Source organism: Spodoptera frugiperda, chromosome 28, assembly GCF_023101765.2.
Source record: "Spodoptera frugiperda isolate SF20-4 chromosome 28, AGI-APGP_CSIRO_Sfru_2.0, whole genome shotgun sequence".
In the NCBI taxonomy this organism is placed as follows: domain Eukaryota; kingdom Metazoa; phylum Arthropoda; class Insecta; order Lepidoptera; family Noctuidae; genus Spodoptera; species Spodoptera frugiperda.
In genome coordinates, this window is record NC_064239.1 from 7,769,165 (window position 1) to 7,794,441 (window position 25,277).

General features: G+C 36.8%; 1 protein-coding gene across 11 annotated transcripts; it reads left to right on the top strand.

Annotated features, from left to right (window-relative positions):
* The first annotated feature begins 51 nt into the window (after positions 1-51).
* LOC118282114 (disks large 1 tumor suppressor protein) lies at positions 52-23,318 on the top strand. 11 transcript variants are annotated; one of them, XM_035603033.2, is made up of 22 exons: positions 59-297; positions 876-1,007; positions 7,953-8,068; positions 8,949-9,053; positions 9,686-9,730; positions 11,887-11,916; positions 12,399-12,635; positions 12,911-12,991; positions 13,642-13,890; positions 13,973-14,114; positions 14,309-14,574; positions 15,030-15,163; positions 15,431-15,550; positions 15,935-16,058; positions 16,900-17,008; positions 17,305-17,346; positions 18,655-18,723; positions 20,208-20,357; positions 20,659-20,831; positions 21,112-21,221; positions 21,317-21,408; positions 21,493-23,318. In XM_035603033.2, exons 1-22 carry the CDS (start codon positions 279-281, stop codon positions 21,597-21,599), a joined length of 2,652 nt encoding a protein of 883 aa, XP_035458926.1. In that variant the 5' UTR covers positions 59-278; the 3' UTR covers positions 21,600-23,318. The 11 variants fall into 11 exon arrangements, with proteins under 11 accessions (XP_035458928.1, XP_050561885.1, XP_035458926.1 ...); XM_035603032.2 differs by having other exon boundaries at positions 60-297; positions 14,276-14,574; XM_035603035.2 differs by lacking the exon at positions 18,655-18,723 and having other exon boundaries at positions 52-297; positions 14,276-14,574.
* Positions 23,319-25,277: the final 1,959 nt, after the last annotated feature.

Below are 25,277 nucleotides of genomic sequence, written 5' to 3' on the forward strand. Positions count from 1 at the left end.
TTCCACCCCCTGACGTCACCGTGAAAATCGACCAATCCCATCGGGCGCAGTGTTCGATGGCCCTTATGCGCGGCATCACTAGCGCGCTTCGCTTCGTACCTTATCTTCTAATGTTTTCGTTGTGCGACAATATGTGCCGTTCCAAAATCATCCTAGCTGTGATTAAAATTGTATAAAATGATCGGTGTCATCATTTTGTCTCTGTGAAAAATAATTTCCATTTTGTTTTATCTCAAGTGTATTAGTTTTCTAAAATAACGTGAGGGGGTGGTGCCGTGATGCCAGTTCGTAAGCAAGGTGAATTTCGATATTCCAATATCGACGTTTAGTGTCTACAGTCACCGTGTTTTGTCCACGCTGTCATCGACTTATTATTTAATTTGCACAGGGGTTGGCAGCGCTCAGCACAGCACCCTATTGTTGATCCGTATCGATATTATTATGAGGGTTGTAACGCACACACACATTCGTAATTTATTCTTACCATGCTGCATGTTACACCTACCTACGCTACACATTGTTTTCTGTACTAAAACAGTAAAATGTATAATGTTTCGTTTCATCATTACCGCTTGGAAAACATGCCCTTCGTAAAATGTAGGTCGACCATAATATGACTAGGCACTAAGTAGCCACTCAAGCAATCTTATGACATAGGTATCTTAAGCGCGTTAACTTATACGCTCCTAACATGTTATTTGCGTATTCTCAATAACGACTTGAGCTTTTTTATCAACAATTTTGTCCTTTGCCTACTATCTATTTGGGTAACAGATCCAAAATAAATTTCATAACAGAAGTAAACATGACCCATTTTCAGCACGCCTACTTTTATACGAGATTATTCATTGTACTTATTGTTTTTGGTGAAACAGAGGCCCATCGAGCATTAGAACTGCTGGAAGACTACCACAGCAAACTGGTGAAGCCGCAAGACCGACAACTTCGCCTTGCCATCGAGAGAGTTATTAGGATATTTAAATCACGTCTGTTTCAAGCTTTACTTGGTGAGTTTAAAGATCCATTTAATAAACTCTAACTGTAAAAACGGCCCGGCATTTGGTGAAAACCACAACCGTACTCAGAGTAATTTAATGATTACTTAAACTTTTCATTAGTTACGATTTTGTATCGAAAACAATTACATACTAAGGACTGGGTTAAGTAACTATTGAATGGCTCTGAATACGGCGATTAGTATCTAAATACCAGCGTCAATTAACTGTAGTAAGCATGAATAGTACGTACAACATTACACCAACTCTCAAGTGTATTATGAACCTACTTACAGGTTTTAACAACTCACATGGCCTACATAATGACGTACCATCTACATACACTGCTTTATTTGCTATTTTTCTGGGTTGAATCGAAGAGTAACTTACGACGTAAACATTATGTGAATGGGATTATTATTTGTAGTTCTAATTCAAAGACTTATTAGATAAAATATTTTCACTTACCTAATACTTAGGAGCTTTACTTTACGTAAGTAGTTTATAATGAATGGAAGGATTTTCAACCGAAAATGTTAACTACCGACATAGCGGAAGGTGCACTTAATCATAGATACATACTCGGAGTAGTAGGCAGATATTCTTTTTCACTGTTATCATGTCTCAAATGAGGTCACCCCTAACCTCCAGCTAGATCAATGTTCTTTAGTCGTGGTTCCACTGTTACTAAACAGAAATAGGTTACCCAGAATGATATGAAAACAAGCCAAATGTCAGACATTGCTCCCGATTCCTATTGTTTCTATAGGAATTTTTAATTTATTGGTGTCTACATTATTGTCGTTTTAATAATAGCATTTGAATGCTCGAACTAGGTTATCCTGTTCAAATGTTTGAACTATTATTTCTTTTATTTTTTACAATATCGACGATCGTTTTTTCAATTTGATACCTAATGCATGATCGTTGTAAGTGATGATCAAGATACATAAACACACGGACAAATGTAGAGTACCTCAGGGCACAGTCCTAGGACCACCCGTAAAATGCGTTACAGAAAACTGACAGTGAAATTCGATTTCACAATTTAATTGCTTATCCGTTTGTTATTAAAGCAAAAGATGATTGCTATGGATGTTACGTTAGATAGCTAAATATATGACCGGAGAGCTGACAAGCTACTAAGCTGGTATCATAAAAGGAAATTAATAGGACATGCAGGCGTCCACCCCTATCTCCTACAACAATAAGAATGTACCTAAAGTTATGGCAATAGGTACACGAGCGATTACGATATTGTGTAGTTAAATTTAGTATTGTGCTCCTCTATCTAGTAGGTATCTACCCCATTAGGGATAAAAAGATGTCATACTGTTATATGAATAACAATAAAGATGCACACCCCTTTTTATTTAGCTTTGAACTTCAGTTCGACTTTGAAGTTCAGTGGTCGAAGGGACCGATTCAGCTCAGTATGCTATAAATATACGGAACAGGCGCGTGACCGCACAACACGTCACTGGCGCTCTTGAATCTTCCTTGACCACGACACTGCTATTGTGATACGATATATTTAGCCAGTTGTACTGAACATTACGCTAGTCTAGTATCTGATATCAACAAAACGAAGGTCTCTCTAGGAAACTAAACGTTCAATCACACATTTTTCAATGGTCGCGATGTAAAACCAATCAATTTGCATAATGTGGAATGTCTCAGTAATTTAACATTTCCGGATTCAAATACTTTTGTTTTTATTGGCGTATCGAATACAGAGCAGTAGGTTCGAGTACGTAAAATCTTTTACAATTGGTACTTACCCAGATCTTATAAAGTGAAACAGTTGGTAACTACATACTGCTTACTGCTACCAGACGAATACCAAATATGGATTGTATAAAATGTCTTTAATTGTCCAGTGTCCGCCCTATAAGCGAAACCTAAGCACTGATAGAGATCTCAGTATGAGCTACAAACCTTGGTCGTGCCTTCAGACTGCCTAATTCTGACAAAGAACAGTTGAACAGTTGACTCCCGAGGGTTTATTTGGTAGTATACTTATCTACCTACCATACAGACTGAACGTGGGAACGAATACTAAACGTTACTTAATAGGTTAACTGTTCAAAATCGGTGCCAAGTCCGTTTTACAGTTCATAAACAGTTAGGTATTGTCGTTCCCGATTTACGATGTAGGTAACTATGACATTTAAATAATTAGTTTTAGCCGAAAATACAAAGCCCAAATACAAAGTCAAAGTCAAAATTATTTATTTCATGACCAGGAAGGCACTTTTGAATGTCAAAACAAATATAATCATATTAAAAATATCCGTTTGTCTGTCAGTCAGTTAGTGAAGCCATTTGGTCGTTACAAAGTGTAGATTCCTATGGAGAAGAACGAGTAAGAAACTCCATAGGTTACTCGTTTTCAATCAGGTTCAACTCTTGGTTACATTGTTTCGAATTCGATTGCTTCAACTATATTCGTGCCAATATTCAGTCAGAGAGATCAAGAGACAAGGTTATTTTCTTTTTCTAGAGAGATGGAAAAAGAAAATAACCTTGAAGACAACAAAATTAATACAGTCTGGAGCTGACCAATCCCATAACTATCACACACAAACTAGAAACAGTCCGTGGAAAAGTCGAACTTAGGTACGATACATCTAGCCGCAAAAACTTCTAGGGTCCCTAACCAGCCGAATCTCACTTCCTACACTTCGATACAATCTCTAATTTATACAGATTTGTTGATAAACACGAAATCGCTATAACAACGTAGGTACAGCTTTTAAACTAATTTCAAATCAGATTTCTAGTCAAAATTCGTTCTGTTTTACGTCAATCACGATTGCGGTTTGACCAAGTTCAATTAGGGCTATGTCGATATATTTATCTACATTGGATTAACCTTGCCCTGTAGTCGATGCGTACTTGATTGCAGCTGACTGCATGCGTCATGTAACGAACACACATGGGCTTCACTGCATCACAGTTACAGAGGTGAAGTTGTTCAACTTGCTTTGAAAAATAGAAAAACTTCTTCAGAAAAGTAAATACCTCCCCGTTTATAAAATTCAGTTATCAAAATTAAAAGTGAATTGAAGTGATAAATCTGTACCTGTTAACGATTTAATATTTCTATTTCGTAACGGTTTATTTACGTTATGTTTAAAAACTTTACTTGTGACGATGAATCCTTTTTACCTAATATTAGGCAATTTTGAATAGACATTAGATTTGTTTAATTAGAACTAGCAAATCATTTTAAGCCAGCGACCTTGGTAGAATATACTGATTATATCAAAAAGTATCTACCCACATTTAATTCTGTGCCCACATCCCTACAGCATTCAATCCTATAACATTTGAATGTCGACGTAACGTTGTATTACTGTTGACACTAATCTCTCAACAGATACTAATTAAACTCGATCTGAGTGATTGAGTAGGTACACACGCAGTTAAACTGTTGTGTTATTTATCATATGTCGCTTACGCACGCAATCAGTTGAAAATAATATGAATAATCTTGACACAATCCCGTTGTTTATTAGTTTGAGGCGATAACTGACTAGTCCAGCCTCTGTTGATGACTTTTATGTGTGTAGAGATACCTATTTAAAGTTACCGAATGACCTTTAAGATAAGGTTATTATGGATAGCTACTGGGTCACTAGTTCACTACAGCTAAGTACATACTTATCTGGTTATTTATAAAATGAAAAAAAAAATCACGTGCCATCGATTACAGCCATTTAGAGTGTAAAAAACCCAAAGTAATGAAAATGACTCCTCCCCATAACCAGTATTTAGTGTGGCTTAGGAGAGTCTACCGCTCCAAGTCCATAATCGACTCCCATTTATTCGACATGACATACGAGTATTTAAACGCCATATTTTTTACCAGGGACTACAGCAAAGGGGTGGGTTAACTCTAGCCCGATAGGACATTGACAAAATATGGGTACCGTTCAAGCCTGTAAACCACGTCAGTCATATTATGTAGTACTAGTAGGTAATCATTGATGCCGACCCGGAGCTGCGGGCTCGAAAAGCGGGTTTCGGGGTGGTTTTTAGTCAGTAAGAGTCTGACACTCCCTCTTGCCTTGCCCAAGGCGGGAGAAGTCATTGGATGATTTAGCCTACTCAAAAAAGGTAATCATTGCTGAAACTTATGTTCTCAGTTAATGCGAGTGCTTCGATAAATATTTTTTATTTATCTTCTTGAGTACCAAGTTGACCTACACCTAATTAAGCTTCAGTCTCAAATGGTACCTCCAGAAACATGGTTAGATACATGTGACTTGTGTCTAATAATGCATCGATGTTTAGACAATACATCCTGTGTTGAAGGAACTCCATTGTACACGGATGTACAATACTTCGGTACCTATAGATAGGAACTAATGTCTGTCCACTATAAATTCGAAACATTCTCATTCATAGGTGCCGTTTGAAATTAATTGTCATTGTTATTGAATGATTTAGATAACAATAATAAGACGTAACCCTTATTATGATGAACTGCACTTTGATATTGTTATTCTCATTAGTAAACTTTCCTTGTAAACGCTAGGTTATCGATATCAGTGCAGAACATTGCGAACCCGGCAATTAAAGGAGTAAATATTTGTGTTTCGTTAGTGCAGAATCTGAATCGTTAAATGCAAGATCCGAAATTTTGTGTGAGGTGTGCCTTTTGATGTATTGGACTACTTATTTAAGACAAGTCCGTCTCATACTCATTTACCCAACTAAGTACTGCAACTCCTGCAAGTCAAGATCTACCAAACTGCAACTGAAATAGAGAGAGACTCGTCGACAAAATACTGAAACAATGAATTCTGGCGCAACTCAACGACGCCGACGTAAACTTGAAGAAATGTGTCTTGGATCTTACAACGAGAGAAATGAAAGGATAACGTACACACTGAAAATTAAAAGTTAATTTCTATTTTAATTATTTACTATTTCGTACATACATAGTATTTGTTTTACCTAGCTAGTGGGAGAAGGAGGGAGAGAGGGAGTTGTGTTTAATGCACCGTGTATTAACAGGCTGAGGCATCGCCGCCCTAATTCACCCTTTCGAGCAAACGTGATTTTGTTGTGTTTATTGTTTACCTACACTGTGGCTCTACCGGCCAGTCTATTTTCAACCTGTATGAAACTTTGATTGACAATTTAAAAAATCCATCACCGATCATAGTGCGGTAAACGTATGCGTTCGTATGTTCGTAAACTCAACAATATGTGCGCTGGTCTGTTTGACCTACATCTCCCTATATACGGGTCACCGGCTTTCACCGAGCCTTTGCCTACACATTCGCTCTTCGACATGTTTTAATTAAAATTTTAAACTATGGTACCTAGCTGAGTTGTCCAACTATTCTTATTGAATACCTCCCTGCAACTGACTGTACGGAACGGGAATAAACATCGGCGGAACGCGAGCGCTCGTTTAACATGAGAACTAACTTCAACTTATACCATATTCAGTAGATACTTCAGTCGGGGGTTGAGCAGCCAATAAACCTTATTTTTTATGAATATGAATATTTGTCAATAAGAGCAAAGTGGTAATGATCCATCATCCAATTGCATCAACTTGATCGCAACGGGATATCGATACCTAGATTTTAAAATTTTAATCGGTTTCCTTAATTGGTATTGAGATGTCATATTGTATTCAATATCAAATAGGTGCTTCAGTTTCGTTTTGGACGAAACAAATCTCAGTTGGTACCTATTTGCGTCACAATTTATTATTGTAGCCTGTGCGCTGTGCGCGTTTTAATAACCGTAGAGATATCGCTTATCAATAGTTTAATATTTCTTTGTGTTTTCAATATTTTCGATAACTAACCTACTTTTAACACGATGAAAAATAGTTTAGTAAAATAATCTGAACGTAAATACTAAGTAGATATTATTATGCACTAATGCCAATATCACACTGCTTAAGGTCTGCTGCTGGGTCAGCTAAAAGGACCCAGGATCCGTGAGGTTTATAATGAAAATTAAAAAATTGATGTAACGAAAGGCAGGAAAAAAAATCTCTGGTGATTGGTGGTGGTCTTCGCCGGGGTTTGCTAGTATGTACTATATGTATAATAGTAAGATTGTCTGATTGAACGATAATAGGATTTTAAAAAAACTGAAATGTAAAGAAGATGTAATTAGAAGATTAATTATCTTCTAGTATTTCGCTATGTATATTCAATGTATCCTAAATTATATAGACTAGTTAATTTTCCATGTGATCCTTGTTAAAATATTGTTAGTTCCGTCAAAATTACGAAACGATAGACGCTGTAGTTTCGAATACCTACTACTAAGATCATTATAACGACGCTCTTCCACATCTTTGTCTGGCGTATTTGCGATGTTTTTAAATTCTTTTCTTACCCAAACAAAGTTTACATAAGACTCCTCTAGTAACTTAGGTCTGCCTTTCTCATAGTTAATAGTCTAGTCATTAAGGGTAGCCCGCATCTCACAATTTTACATAATGTACTCTGGATTATGATCAAGAGATGCTATGAAGTGTAAACCTCTGGAAATTCAAGCTAAAAGCTGCCTTTTAGCCTCTGTTAATTATTTTCATAATACAAAATGCACTAAGTTCATCCACTCCGACATGAAACACTGTGGGGTCGCCGCCCGCACGTTCGATATCGATCTCTATACAACACGACTCACGCGATAGTTTCCACTACCTACCCACCTACCTACAACTGAACGGAATTGTTCCAGATTAACTCTTTCAGATAAGCCTTTATAGGCCGAATACCTATTTAACCATACAATACAATACACGGTTCCTTCTTTCAATATCGAACAATATGCCTACTACATTCCCAATCGATTATTGTCAGTAGCAAGTAAACAAACGGCTCACCTAAATGCATTAATAAGTTATGACAACTCAAGGCCCTGAGAGAATCGATTGGAAGCATTCTATTCAATTACGTTTTTGCTGTGTCACAGATATTCAAGAGTTCTACGAGCTCACACTTCTCGATGACACCAAGTCAGTTCAGCAAAAGACTGCGGAAACGATACGTATCGCGAACAAATGGGAAGCTGACAACGTTCGACGCGAAGTAAGTACATTTTAACATGAGTAAATATTAATTAGTAAATGTATTTCAATAACAAGTCAAGACGTAAAACTGCTGCGAAATTAAATGCGAAATACGAGTATTCATAAATAAAAGATTTGGTTCAGATATCTGTTTGTTTAATGCAGTCTTTGCTTCTTGAGTCTGCAGTTTTAACTGGGTTATTTACAGATCCGTAGTAAACTTGCCGATGGCTGGTCTTTATAATATTGACTTATTTCATTGTGGCTTACCTCACCATTGGCGTAGTTGCTGTACAAATAGCAGTGGTGCTCAGCTAGTAATGTTATGACACGAATATTTTACTATTCTACTTTAATTCTTACTTATGTTATTGGAAACCCAAATAAGTTCACCGTTTCTTAAAAGAGACACAATTTTAAACGTCCTTTTGATGCAAATATTCATTAACCCTCAGAATTTGCAGTTATGAGTTTGATGAGGGAGCATTTTTATTAACCAACTTCCAAAAATGTAGGAGGTTCTCATAATTGAATAAGTAGGAGATGAACCGCTATCGACAGTTATGTCAGATATTTTTTTTATTGGCTACTATGAGATTAATGTGATTTATCTAGTTAGTTACTTAAAATCTACGTTTTGTGTTTGTTCCTCATGAGTAGTGGGTTAATTGTTGATTCAATAATGCTCATTGAGTTCAATTAGTTGCATAATAATGTAGGTAAATATCGTGTGTGTGCCTACCTACCCACTTACTAGCAGGTCTAGGTCAACTTTGCTTGAACAACTAATAAAGTCACCTAGATGCGGGTGAACACTTTAGATAATAATGGTTATTTTAATCTGGTCCAATAACCAGTGTTCTTATTAGAAGATATTAGAAATAAAATATATTTTCCAGATTGCACACACAGAAGAGAGTGACTACCGTAGTGTATCCAATGCATTCCTGCAAGAGAACCACAGAAAATCCGAATCCCGAAATGCTACGCCAGATTCGACGAAGGTAAGCTTATGACTACCTACCCAACTTTCCCACACTTATGAATCAATTTTCACAAGGTCTATAGGTAAGTACCTACCTAAGTAGTAGTATATTATATACGTTACCTACCTACTTATTACTTATACAGGCCATAAAGTTACACATAAATCTCCAATAATACATTCAACATTGTGTGTGACCAATTTCTGATTAGGTACGATTATATTTATCAGAAAAGTAAATCAGCAATTCGATTCATTGCGAATAAGTCTCAATGGTTAGGTACAGCCTCCTTGCTGATGAATTCAATAACTGAATGAACGATGTTGCCCCTAGATGTCGTTACTGCGGCTCTCAGCAAACTGGATTTAGTATTGGACTGAGCGGTTTCATGGTGGTTTGCGACTTTGCGACCTCACCGATTTCTACAAGCAACTTGAATTTCTAATGCCTTTTCTGAACCGAACTTAATTTGAGCTAGATTATTTAACAGATATAGAATTTTGATTTTACTTGTATCTTCCTACCTACCCAACTTTACAATGCGGCCAGCTATGTTATAAACTATAATAGGTAGAGAATTTACACCAAGCTAGATATTCATATAAATCAATAAAGTAATACTTTTAATAATAATAATGTTTTTGCTTTAGGCTTATTCTGTCGTTCTACCGACTGGAGAAATCGAGGAAAAAAAGGTAAGTTCGTGAGAGTTTACCCACCTACTTGAAGGATTTGTGTCTCTGCTATTTATGACCAAAATAAGTTTTTGAACCTATTGACATTATTAATTTCTAAAGTCAAGAAAACAATGGTGAAAATTCGTTAATCTTTCGACATAAAATAAAAATAATGTTGTTGCCATAGTCACTATCTTACAACATACAGCGCCATCTTTTGTAAATTGTTTATAGTTTTAAGAATAGAGTCGTGGATCGGGCGGTGGATCGATACGATGATTCCTTCATTTTTTTTATTTTGATGACGTGACGTTTACGAAAGTGGCTGAACAGAGCGCTAGGTACAACAAGTGGACGGTAATGGCGGATGGTTGGTGTTTCGCGTCTCGTAGTACTATTTATAACCTAAAATATAGTACAAGTTTTCGGCGATATGTGCGCTAACGTTTCTTGGTTGTGTGGATTGGTGCCGTTAAATTTCACAATTGTGCCAATGACGTACGAACGCTACATCGACTGAAAGTATACTACTCTAAATGATAATCAGTGAAATGATATTGCACACAAAATTTTGACATTCACACTGCCGAGATTTCGTATTCGTTGCAAGTAAGGCCATTTAATAAACACTAATCTATTTTTAAACGTTTAGTAATTTCTTTACACTCTGGGAACGTTTTCAATTCTTGGTGAGACTAATGCGACTTCGGAGTTAGTTTTGCTTGTAACAATTCGCTGTTACTTGCCCATGGTTGATAGGTACAATATAAGTACTATGATACTATCAAGTGTCCATAAATTGCACACTAATAATGTAACACGGACATTCTAATTAAGGTTCATCGCTTTGACATTCATACCATCCTATCATCGAACACAAGTTGGTAACACGCCTAATAATTACCCAGCCATACATACCATATCTACTAAACGCTATCAATAAAGGGCTCGGCTAAAATTCGTCCATTCATTAGATAAGGACTGCTGCAATTTAAACTAAGCTAACATGATAAAGAGCTTTAAATGTAATGGGATTACCTGCAACTTGAAAAGAGGTCGCATACCTTCTAAAAGGTCACATACCTACTTGATATGTTTTGGTGCAAGTTAGTTGTGGGTTCTAGGTAGAGAATGGTGCATGCTGAACATCGTCAAGTAAGCTGAAAGTGGACACAAGTGTGTAACTAACAATGCATGCAGTGTACATAGTGTAGTACGGACATCAAAATAAATTCCCTGAGGGCTATGCACACTTGGTCTTGAAAATGACAGAAAGACGGAAGAAAAAATCACATAATGGATTCCTTCGGAAAGTGTCATCCTTGTTTAATCTTGATACGGTGAGTAGGTGACATGACTTCAATTTGATTCAGTTGCAGACAGTCAATGAAACATTAATGAATTTTCACTATTGTCACATGACAATAATTGTTGCTTATATTTCTACCCAGACTATTTAATAATTGGCAATAGGTTCATGTATTTATCAAGATATTTATTTAAACCAATATTATATAATATTTATATGATATCTATCTATATAAAATTGTGTTTCTTATCTGTTACATCAATACCTAATTGTTCATTGGCGTTTAATTGCTTCCAGGTGTTGAATAAGTATATGAATTGTATGACATGTAAGAATTATATATACCAGTTTGGATTGGCCCTCCATAATGTCCACTATAATAATTAATATTCATAATAATCACAATGTCAATAAGTACTCAATATAACATACCTACATATTAATGGTTTTCTTAGATATTACAACCTGTTTATGTCATATTTTTTAAAACATATTCCTGTCGTTGTTTGCCATTAACATGATTTGATGTACTTTTATTAATATTTTTAAATAATAATTGAAAACTAAAACAATGTATCTATTCAGGAATATCCAGATTTTTATGTGTATGTAACATTCTTATTGAATTTATTTAACAATACCTATTTAATTTATATGTATGTACATATTATCATTATAACATTTTTAATTATAGTTACCTATTTCTATTTGGTATATAGTTTAACTTGATATTATCATTCTTTTTATTTACTTTGGTGATAAGATGTCATATTAACTTCTCATAACTGATAATAATCTGAATACGGCCATGGAAAACATGGCCCTTAGTTTGCAAATTAAAAGTTAATTTAAGCATTATTTTCAGGCTCACGTCACATCACCAGAAATGAAGCAGGTAATTCAATTACTATATACATTTATTGATAAAAGATATAAACCTTTTCTGTGAAAGATATTTAATCATTTATAGAAATTCCATGATAAATAAAGAATTTAAGTTATTACATGCATGCTTTAAGTAAAATAGACATTTAATTTCCGTGAGGACTAATTATTATTTTATAAGAAACGTGACCTAATGACCTACTTGATTACCTGAAAGTAAATGTTTATAAATTGTCTTCAAATCTCCAGGATTCTAAACATTGATACCATCAATGATTTGCATTAAGATCTGTATCTGAATAAAATTTGTATTTCAGTCAAATGTAGATATTCTCTCACACAGGCAGTAGTTGATGTCATTATGTTAGCTGATATGTTATCAATTCTTACATCATTCCCTTGAAGACTTAAAACTCTAATCTATAGACTTTAGTAAACTAACATGTGTGTAGTAGGTACCAATGTAGCATAATCTCTAACAATATGTAACAGCCTTTGCAGGTAAATGGCATAGAAGGTGGTGGCACAGACCGCACGCAAGGTGACGATGGGTACTTATACATGACGGTGGTACTCTCGCGTGCGGGGGGCGCGGGGCTTGGCTTCAGCATCGCAGGAGGGTCAGACAACCCTCATGTGGCTGATGACCCACACATCTATGTCACAAAACTCATTCCTGGGGGGGCAGCTGCTGCCAGTCAGCTGCAGATCAATGATGCAATATTACAGGTAACAAACACTATTATTTATGTTTAACAGCTTACACACATAACCATACAGAGTAGCTCAACTAGTTTCAAGCCAAGCTAGGGACTTGTATTCATAAGCAGTAGTTATTTTACTCTCTCGTCTCCAATAGTTATATAAAAATATTTCAATGCACATAAATAAATGCCAATGCATAGATTTGTACTGTAAACTTTAAGTGAATGATGTGGCCAATTGATTTATATGGTCCATAATTTGCTGGAAATGTTTAGTTTATTATTTACTTTTGTCGTCAGGTGAATGATACGAACGTCGATAATGTTACGCACGCTGAAGCAGTGGATGCATTGAAAAAGGCTGGCAATACTGTGAGACTGGTGAGTTTGTTTATTTACTTTATTACGTTCTCATCAGCTGCTGTGTCGAGATTAAGCAAATACATGACTCAAGCTTTGAGCCTGATGTCTCATTTACGTCACTTGATAACGCGGTCATCTCAGCATACAAGGAGTGTCCACATTACTTATTAGAAGTTCAAAAACTACTGTCAAGGTGTGGTGTGTAATTACAAGTGAAAAGGTCGTATCGTAAAACGTTTATTGTTGTGAAATTAGTGACAAGTGTCTAGCAGAAACGAATAAACGGAGCCTCGAGCGCGTAATATTGCGTGATGTTACAGCAGTCGCCGCATGCCGCACTCCGCTCGTATCGCACAATTAAACAAACCATGAAGGAGGTTTTATTAAATGCAATCAGAAGAATCAATGTATGTGTACATTGAACATATGAGTGACATACATAAACAGAATAAATTCGTCATTATGCTAAGAACATTGATTGTTCATGTGGTTCTTGCCAACTTTGATTCATAATCGGACTATTGAGGGCGTCAGTTATGTGAAATTCCAGCGTTTGGCCTTCGCACAAGGACTCTTTTACAATAAACATTGTGTCCCGCAAAATACATGACTCACGGCCGTTAAACTCGCCCGTCTTCGATACATTAAAAATATTTATATACTTTCAGAAAATACGACGTCGCGCGACAGAAGATACTTCTAATGTTTTACAAGTTACGAAGCCCGAGGAATCCGTAGAGATCGAGCTGGTGAAAGGCGGCTCAGGTCTCGGGTTCAGTATAGCGGGGGGTCTCGGCAATCAACATATCCCAGGCGACAATGGAATCTACGTGACCAAGATAATGGCCGGTGGTGCTGCTCATAGAGACGGCCGTTTGAGGGTCGGTGATAAACTGCTAATGGTCAAGAATACTTCGGTGAGTTGTGTTATCGAACTTACACATGCCGATGTGCTAATTACCGCTACGGGTATGTAACGCGGAGTGTGTCGGTTCCCAGCACGGCGACGTGAACCTAGACAACGTGACGCACGAGGACGCGGTGGCGGCGCTGAAGGCCACGGGCGAGCGGGTGCTGCTGGTGCTGGTGCCGGGCCCGCGCCACGGACAGCCCTCGCCGCGCACCTCGCGCGCCAACACGCGTGAGTACACGACCTTCACAGCTTCGCCCTAATCTGCACCGGCCCTGTAGGCCTCCGCCCAATGCCAGCCTTTATTGCTAGTTTAAACAAGCTGATGTAATGTGTACCCGACCACTGTTTACCTATATGTTATATCTTCCCATTAAATATTGCACATACAGCCACGAGAATGACAATTGAAAATACTGAAACAGCGTCAAGCACAGCAAATTCGCTGCGACGTGAAGACGTGACGGACAGCAATGAGGAGTCGAGGGTTGTGGAGTTGGAGAAGGGTCCGCAAGGGTTAGGGTTCAACATAGTAGGGGGCGAGGACGGACATGGCATTTATGTGTCGTTCCTGCTGGCGGGGGGCCCGGCCGAGCGCTCGGGACAGCTCCGCCGCGGCGACAGACTGCTCGCTGTCAATGACGTCGACATTACTCACGCTACGCACGAACAAGCCGCTAAAGCTTTGAAGGTAATCTATATTATCATGATTCTATTTACTAAAGTATCAATATACCAGTAGCATTGAGTAGGAGCCAATAAATTGTCGTAGTGTCATTTCAAAACTACTGGATGCATTGTATGACATTGTTAGTGTTGAAATGAACGCGGAAGTTAAGCGTTTATAATTTAAACTTAATGTTTTGATTAAATTCAACCTTGTACCTGCTTTATGCACTGGAGTAAAGTTGCACTGAGTGTATAACAATAGGAGTTGTCACAGTATGACAAATCTATTTGGTATTTTTCTAAATAACTGCATTTGTTTGCCATACTCACACAATTAAAGTAACTTGAAGTATTTGAAAACAAATTCTACTTATTACTGTATAATATAATAATTATTTAGGTAAATATAGAAAAGCTAAGAAATCCGTCATAAGCATAGAATAACGTCGCAATAATGATTATGTTGTAATATTTCAGAGTACGGGACAGAATGTAAAACTAACAGTGGTGTATAGGCCTCAGGAGTACAACAAGTTTGAAGCGCGCATTAATGAACTGAAACAACATCATACGCTACTGAGAACGTCTCAAAAACGATCCCTCTATGTTAGGTGAGATCATGCACTTATTCATTCTTGTTATGAACTAACTTTTCCTTAACTACTTAATAAAGTTTAATGAACCATGTTTCTTATCAATATTTAATTCAATTTGTTTCATTTAATAAAATTTTCTGATTTTTTCTAAAGATTGAATTGTAATAAATTGTATCCAGTAACAAAATCGGAATTTACACTGTTAAAGGAATGAAGGAAAATAATTCATATTTCCTTGTTTATGGGTTTTTATGTTAATGCTGGTAATAATATCGATTGCAGAGCACTGTTCGACTACGATCCGATCAGGGACGACGGTTTGCCGTCGAGAGGTCTACCGTTCAGGTACGGCGACATCTTACACGTGACCAACGCTTCGGACGACGAGTGGTGGCAAGCCAGGTACAGTACACAACACTAATTACTCATAACTCATTTAATCTTTACTTTATCATAGTATTATAATTTATCGTCATCATCATATCAGCCACAAGACATCCTGAACATAGACCCAACCAAATACTTCCATAAAGATCTTATCTATTAATATTAAGGCCTGTATAACAAGATTTGTTTTCTTATAAAGTCTAAGTAATATTTGAAACCGTTATACATATTTAAAATGGATCAAAACATGCGTTTATTTCCTCTATTTACTTACAGGAAGGAGTTCAATAACACTTGTGTGACGTTGTTATGTCTCAAACAAATTGACCTATAAAATAGCTGATATTAGGTTTAGGTATGCACCATTCTGTATTTTGATATCCAATGGTTTGATTTCAGGCGGCTAGACAAGACAGATTCTGACGCGATCGGTATCATCCCATCGAAGCGACGGTGGGAGCGCAAGCAGAGAGCTCGGGATCGCCAGGTCAAGTTCCAGGGACAAGGCACACCAGTTAGCACTGTGAGTTTACTAAATATGTATTACTTATTTATTTACTACATGGTTATCAAGTACATAGTATCTCTAAGTTTTCTAACTGATATAGATAGCTACGCTAATAACACTTGTTGTAGCAAGAAATGATATATTAATTCATGTGACAAGGGGTGAAAATCTCAGATTTTTGTTATATTTCCAGTGTTGCTTCATTTACGATAAGAATATGAAATAAGTACTTAGCTACTACTACGGTATATAGAATAGAATCAGGCGTTACTTTGCGGAAATCCGTGCTACACTAACAATACAATAGATTTCCAGTGTTAGTAGTAGTAGTAGTAGTTAGTGTACTACAATCGGTGTCGGCATATCGACAAGACGTTAAAATTGACTGGGAGCTCTTTTGGAAGTATAATTAAGATTATTGACCCATTATTGAATGTCAATCGTATGCACGAATTAATAGTAAATTGTTTCTTACGACGCTACTACATTCAAAACACGTTTTACAGATATGCAATTCTTGATGCGCATTAGATCTCCATTCTGTTTACCAGTAGGTGGCCTTGCCTGTTTGATAAACAAATACACTGGTCGTTGAAAAGGCATCAATTTATCTTCAACGGTATTGTTTATCATTGATACCAGGAATGGAAATAAGTCGTAAATAAACCGAGTTTTAGACATTATTTATGTTGATTGTTTCAGAATGCTAATTTCTCGTGACTAGATAGAATTAGCTTTGTAACAAATGTTTATTATATTTTGGTTCAGGAACATGAATCTACAAAATGTTGTGGTATTAATTATGAGTTATTGAACTCGTATTTTAAAACTAATGTAATGGTATATCCAATTACAGAGCCAATCAACGCTCGAAAGGAAAAAGAAAACGTTGTCGTTCAGCAGAAAGTTCCCATTCATGAAGAGTCGAGAGGACGGCAAATCTGAAGACGGTTCAGACCAAGAACGTAAGTATATCAAATGGCATAACTTCCTCACACTACTGTATACATCCACAGCACGTCTCACTTGCCATACATTTAAATATCATTAACTGTTCACAGACATTATAAATAATGTATTATATGGTGCAGTGGTACATGTGAAATGATAATGATTCTATATTAAGAGTTCGAGGAATTAATCAGTATGTTTTGTGCAGAACAAGTAATTGGTAATTCACGTGAGCAAGCGTCACAGGGGTGTGGTGTTTACATGAAGAGCTTTGCCGCACAGACAAACTAATAAAACAATTTTGTTACAGCTTTCATGCTTTGTTACACGCAGGAGGACGCTAACGCGGACGGTAAGTGCACATTCCCTTGTCCTCTCATATTTATTACTTTCGCTACTGTGCTGTTAATCGTATGTAGGTCATTACGCAGTTTTTTTTTCATGCGGCTGCTAATAACCACTATTTAAAGTTAGGTCGTCTTACATTGGAGCTATTCGCTTATTCTAACCACAGAACCAATTCACGTTCGATGTTAAACAAGTGAATAGAGCTTTCGTGAACGTGAACCAATCATGTTACGACTCGATTACTATGGGCCATCGAATTATTTGTAATGTCATTACACAGTTAAATTCAATAATGTAACAATTGTGCTAAAGGTGTTTGATTGCCCTACGTATATTAAATTACAAGAAAAAGTCGTAATACTTACATTCACTTTGAACAACAAATATGTATTATCATAATATTTTATATTGTACTATATTACCTATGTATCTTGTTGTACTCTATTATGATTTAATCATGAGAATGTGAAAGTTGACATCATATTGGACATACACAATCCAAAATCTTGTGAAGGAACACAAATCATATTGTTGTGTGAACGTCTGAACATCACAGTGTAGTGAACTTTACTATTATATCTATTTTAATCAAAATGTGCCGGATCTATGTGAGTAAATTATCGCTTGTAGTGTGTTTGGAAAAAGCATGGTGATGCCTATAATATTAAAATATAGGTCTAGCAAACTTGCCAGTAATCGGCATATCATTGTCGCTTGTCGAATAATACAATGTTGTGGGCGACCCGGTGACAAGCTATGTACTTATTACCTCTGTGTGTTAGATAGTTTTATTTTTTATATGCAGCTCTGATCGCATAACTGTGTTTGTTACGTGTTCTTAAATGTCTAACAGATGGCAGCCGGGATTGTGTCTTTTACAATTTTGAATTAATAAATAATAAAATTGTACTAGTAATTGTGAAACACGGGTGTGTGATGAGAGCTTAGAGATACGATTTGGTGTTCCACAAGTAGTTAATGTTGATAATGAAAGTGGTCGCAGCGAGCACACGGGTTGGTTTGAGACACATCCGGCCGCCGTCCCGTGCTTCTAGTTGCCTCACCGGAGCCAACGATTACATCTACCTGTCATCCGTCCCAGAGACGATTATTATTATTTGCAATTTATTTTCCCAACCGCTATTCACGAACTTGTAGAGTTCTGCTAACTTTACCATGCTAGGGAAGTCGAACACACCTGTCCATGATTCTGTCCGAACGGAGGTTCCCACCCCTGGTCCCGTACCAACGTACGGACGCATACTGCTGCGTTTTATATAAATATATGTAACGTTAATTTTTCTACGTGTAGGGGAAATCTTGTACCGAGTGGAACTTCCCATGATGGAGGAGATAACGCTCATTTATCTCGAGGACGAGAGTAAGTTTTGGGAGTGAGGCGTAGCTTGCGAGTGCCGTAGCCGATACCTTACCTCCCGCATTCTGGTTATGATCATCAATTAGAAATGTAGTTTTCATTTCAATAACACTCCAGTTTTTATTATTTGTCATACTTTCTTTATGTTCAGTTGTTTTTAATTCATACAACGCGATTACTCTAATAGCCTCTCCGCACTCGAAAATATGACCATCGAGCTCACGAAAGTGTTTGGATGATTGTTTCAAAATTGTAAGTGAGGGCTGAGTAACTGAGTAGTGGGCGGTGGACGTAGCGGGAGTGGGCCACTGGAAGCACACGAGGACACGAGAGCCGCCTCTGTCTCACCGGCTGAGCTTCGGGCCACGCATGCCAGCACCGCGCCGCTTTGCCTTAGTCTAGTCACGTCACGCGCATGTCTGATCTACTCTCGATCTCACGACATTCTCATACGAGCTTGTTTTCCTTTTCAAAATTACGCTGTGCTGGTTTATTTTTAGAGTTAGTTTTTGTCGCTTCAGATGTTTAGGGATGCTGTAATTATTATTAGCCTAGCTGTCGCTGACATACATAATTATTGGTTGTTGTAATAAAATGTGTACATTTGCTTATTATTACACTTCTCTTGAAGACGATGTTGATGGGCATAATTGAGCCAGAATTAAATAAATTATACCTTGAAACATGTTGGCAAGACAATGAGGTTTTATTTAATTTTGGCTAGTAGTAAGCAGATTCATGTTGTTTAGAATAATGTAGAAGAAAGCATAATTCGTTACCTAAGAAATTATGACGTACTATTTTGGCCACATTATATTAAATATTATTCCTCATTCAATATTATTCACATACACAATGGTGTACAATGTTAATTATTTCTTGGGTCGAAATGAACTTTTATTCCAGAATTATGTTAAATGTAGCAGGCAGGTGTTTTAATGCATACCTCGCTAAGTAAGTTGAAACATCCGTCAACTTTTAGTATCTATACTTATGATATGTATAATTTATTTATTTAATTATATATTACACACTTCAGTATTACGTAAAGCGCTTCAAATAAATTATGACTTAGGTTAGGTAGACACTTGATATTGGTCTCATTAATGTAAAGTATTGCGATCAATCACAATGAACTATTGAACTGTTTGTGTCAATAAGACCTCTACACATAGATTTCGTTTCCTGTTTACTGTGTATTGGTATGAGAATAGGTTGATTTTGCCGCACAAGTAATGCACGTCATACGTTATTTTGATCTAAGCACAAATCGCACGAATGATGTTGTGTACACATTTGATCGGTTATTGGTTACACGGACATAAGAAACTAAACAATTTGAAGTGGATTTAAGTAGAATAAACGAGAGACAAGTCCTATAGTTTAAAACATACGCACATAGATGGGCACAAAGACTGTCTTCTCTAAGAAGTTAGAAGTTGTACAGACTGTGTTTGGTATGCATAATAAAATGTGATGTGTTACAGGTCAAGATGAAACGGTGCTATCGTATGAGACCGTACAACAGTTGACTATAAGTTACACGCGGCCCGTCATTATCCTGGGCCCACTCAAGGACAGAATAAACGACGATCTTATATCTGAGTTCCCTGAGAAATTCGGCAGCTGTGTGCCTCGTGAGTATCCAAATACATAATTTACCTCATACACCTCTTATATACGTCGACCGGACAATAGGTGTTTATATTTCTAACGAATTTTCGTTTCTAACGAATTATGTAGATATAATTTCTTCCGCAATGGTGTCAAAATATGAAATTTTTCTAAACATTTTTATCTCAATATATTACATTTTCTGTAATATTTAGTGAGTAGGTATAAAAGTATAAAAAGTATAACGTGGTGTTGCATTACCATATGATTACATTTTATATTCATTGTAGAAAGCATCCTACAATAATAATTTTGTAACTGCAGATACGACCCGCCCTCGACGCGACTACGAGGTGGACGGTCGCGACTACCACTTCGTAGCGAGCCGCGAGCAGATGGAGCGCGACATACAGAACCACTTGTTCATCGAGGCCGGCCAGTACAACGACAACCTGTACGGCACCTCCGTCGCGTCCGTCAGAGAAGTCGCTGAAAAGGTAAACTAATAAATAATATATTAAACAACATTTACGTAAGTGTAAAATGTCAGTACGAATTTCTTATCTTTAGATGTAATTAATACAATATAGTAATAACAGTCTGTTGGTTAAAGATCATGATTAAGGGCCACGGTGTGGTTCGAAATTGTCGAGTATCTACAACTTACACAAGTATGAGAAAGAAAGCCATTTAGTGTATAGCAAAACTCTGCAATGACAAGGAAATAACTTATTTTGTTTTTCCCTGTATTCTAATGTATTTTCTATTGTGTTACAGGGTAAACATTGCATTTTGGATGTAAGCGGCAATGCAATCAAGAGATTACAAGTGGCGCAGTTGTACCCTATTGCCATATTTATAAAACCAAAGAGCATAGAGTCTATAATGTGAGTATAATGGCAGATTAACATTAAGTTGTATTGTTGTACTATTGATTAATTCTATTAATATAATAAATGTATAATATTATTTTGTTTTCCAGGGAAATGAATAAACGAATGACTGAAGAACAAGCGAAGAAGACATACGAACGTGCGCTAAAGATGGAACAGGAATTCGCTGAATATTTCACTGGTTCGTATACTTGTTATAACGAAGTAACACTATAATGTATTGTGATGTGTGTATGTATGTGGTAACGAACGTGTGTGTTTGCAGCGGTAGTGACGGGCGACACGCCGGAGGAGATCTACGCGAAGGTGAAGGCGGTGATCACGGCGGAGAGCGGGCCCGCCGTGTGGGTGCCGCGTCGCGAGCCGCTGTGAGCCCCCCTCCCCCCACTAGTGCCTCGGTGCCTCGCCCCCCCCTCCCATAGGTGCGGCTCACACGTTTTGTACAAGTCTCGCGACCCAGCAATAAGCAGTAGTGACCCGCGCCACCCCGCCATGTTATACGTGCGCTAAGCGTACGATTTTCGCGTCTTTTTAGAATTACGATCAGACTTTCTTCAATCACCGCTTGATAGATAGACCATATCGGAGTTAATTTAGCGTTAAAGAGATTTCTAAAGTTAATGTAAATTGTCACCATGTGGATAAATTGTTGACCAAGAACTCGCTAACGATAGCATTCACTGTTGTTCACTGTACTTACGCTTATGTTTATCGTGCAAATTATTAACGAGAGCGTGTCGTCGAATGCAAGTTTTATATCGAATTATTATTTACTTATTTGACAATGCCCACTAATTGTGCTTCAATTAACTGTATAGTTATTGTATATTTAATAACATTTTAAAATGGTATTATACATGTTAATTTACTCAGGTTGCTAGATACATTTCGAATTTTTCGTCAGTGTTAAGAGTTTAATATAATACATTATTCAGATAGTGGATTGACGTATGAGACGAGTCACGTGCACAGGTGAAGTTGACCGCCGACCGTTATATAAAGTGTATACCTACTAGTTATGATAGTTACGCTGTGTAGTTGAACCCACCTCACGCATGGCTAGTGTAAGACGTACATAATCAGGATTATTTGCTCAAGCGGCAATCTATATCGTATCGTAACCATTGAATCTCATGACATTTCTGCACACCGTTGTCCTCCTTGACACTTAGACGAGGTGCAAAGTTGTTTGTTGATCATTTTTATAGTAAGCAATTGTGTTATATGGTGTGAAATGTCTCACCAATTAAATAGTGTTTGACATTTATTTATTGAGAATTTTATTTTCTTACGGAATAATTGATGCTCATCTGCAAATATGGCACTAGAAGCGAGCATGTAATTAAGTTGCAATATACTTGTTGTTACGTCTTAGTGTATGCATTGCTGAAATTGTGCCCTTAATAACAAAGTAATGATTACCCTGAGTATTATGTATTACCTTAGTATAAAAAACGATGCATATACTTTTAAATATTAAAAAAAACGTGGTACTTAAATATTTTATTAATATGTTTCAAATATAATGCGAATGTTGAAGTATTAATTAATTAACTCATACATGACAAATGCTAATGACGGTTATTACAAAATATTTTAAATTTCGACTCAGAAAGGCATTACGGCAAACTTGCTTGGTGTATTATTATATTAGTAGGAAGGAACTGTTAAATTGTTGAATCCACCAAAGAGATTTGACACTGTTTATATTAGCAATATTGGCCAAGCACTATTTACACGACGTTAATGCGTTAATTACACCGCTGTTTGTCGTGGTTCCTTTTTACGATTTTGTTGTGTAATGTAAATAATAATAATGATAGACATTTTAATTTATTTTTAAGATTCTATATCATGTATTAACACCATAGTCACGAAAATGGTTTATTTTTAAAGCTATTTATTTTATCATTTATAAGTAGGTATTTTATTTAATAATAAATTGAGTTTGTGCAAATTAAGTGTATAATGTCTTTTAACATGTAGTTTATAACATTTTAATCCACATCCATATTTGCAGATGTACAATGTTTATGAGTTAGTGATGTTCAATAGAATAGTTTGAATAAAATTATTTACGTTGAAAATTGATCATTGTTTTTTTTCTCCTCCTGTTTCTTGGTCTTGAGATATAAATTTTTCCTGGTGCGCACGCCCAAGGGCTATGTGGCTATATAATAATTGTATATGCCTTTCCACCAGAAGTGTGGTATACTACGTTGCTGTGGATGCGTTTGGTTTTTACCAATCATATCCATTGCTACACATTACACATAGCTTAGCACTGGTGGAACACCTCACACGCTACATAGCTTAGTATCAGTGGAAACGGTCACATAGTTTCACAGCTTAGCTATTACCTACATCTTCGTAACATCCTAAGTCTGGCCACAAAAATATCAATACTATAGGAATAACGAAAATATATTTACACAAAGTAACAGGTCCTGGCAAAGACTAATATTCTTGAAGAAAACCACCCACCCTATCCCTCATTAGAGTCAATTTATGCTAGCGCAGAGTCGAAGCGCATCGAAGCGTCAAATTCTTTACAACCAAAGCGAATTCCAGCGATCACGCGCGCTTTCGCTAGAATGTGGAGTTAAGGTAGAATTTGTTATGTTTAGTTTTGGAAATACGTTTCGATGCGCTTCGACTCTGCGTTAATATAACTGACCCTTAGCGAATAAGCCTTTGGGGGCGTTCGAAAATTTAGTTATATCTATTATATAAAAATAAGTCGGGTTTTCCTTCCTGACGCTATAACTCCAGATCGCACGAACCGATTTCCACGGTTTTGCATTCGATGGAAAGGTAACAGGTTCCGTGATGTTTATAGTAAAGAAAATTAAAAAAAAAAAAAAACAAGAAAAGAGCAGGTGGCGAAACGGAGTTCGCTGGGTTTGCTAGTATGTTATATATTATTGATTGAGGAAAAAGTGACTACTGTTCAATCTGACGACAGGAATCGGTTTATCGGACTGAACGCTACCAATCCGTATCCAAAACGAAAAACTAACGCCTGTCGGATTATACCTATTATTGATTGAGGAAAAAGTGACTACTGTTCAATCTGAACGACAGGAATCGGTTTATCGGATTGAATGCTACCAATCCGTATCCAAAACGAAAAACTAATGCCTGTCGGATTATATTATTGATAACAATAACCCCTGCTATTTTTTTAATTTTTATTTTCAATGTACAGACAGCACTTTTCTACAATTTTATTGTATGTATAGATGAGGAAAAAGTGACTACTGTTCAATCTAACGACAGGAATCGGTTTATCGGATTGAATGCTACCAATCCGTTATCCATAACGAAAAACTAATGCCTGTCGGATTAAATTAGCGAAAATATAACGCGCGCGCGCGCCTTCTAACGTTTTATGTGATTTTAATCCTTTTCGTTGGTGTCTACAGGCGCGCGTGCGCGTCCACAGGCCCGCATCGTGCGCAACGGATTTTTATTCATACAATTGCGTCCACTGATCCGATGTCACATAGGGCAAGTGACCCGGTTGTGGCCATCGACCCCTTTGTGGCCATTTGGGCCTTCAAATATTTATAACTAAGGCATGGACAAATAAATTACTCTGTGATGTACAGTATTTAAAATATTGAATATTAGAGACACTGATACCGTTGGCAGCTTTAATGTGTCAAACTTCACTTCGATGCAACAAGTCATTCTTTTTAGTTGAGGTTGAAATTGTTAAGATCTTAACAAAAAGGCTAAGGCGAGTGGGTGAGGATTTCGTTTCTATTTTTTAAATCTTTGCTTATTGTTTGGATGTTTATGTTAATACTACATGAAGAATATATTGTCTAAGTGAAACTAAAGTTATTTTGTCGCCATATGTTTCTGAAGTGAGGATTTTAGAAGGTGGCCACTAATGGAGACAAAATTATGAATTTCTCCATCTTTGGCCACATGGCTGGCCAAAACTGGAGTACATAGACACCCCACTTCTTCCCCTTTATTTTATCGTGGCTTTTTTTCCTTAGCTTTACATATCAACAAATACATATTTTTCATTTTCAGAGA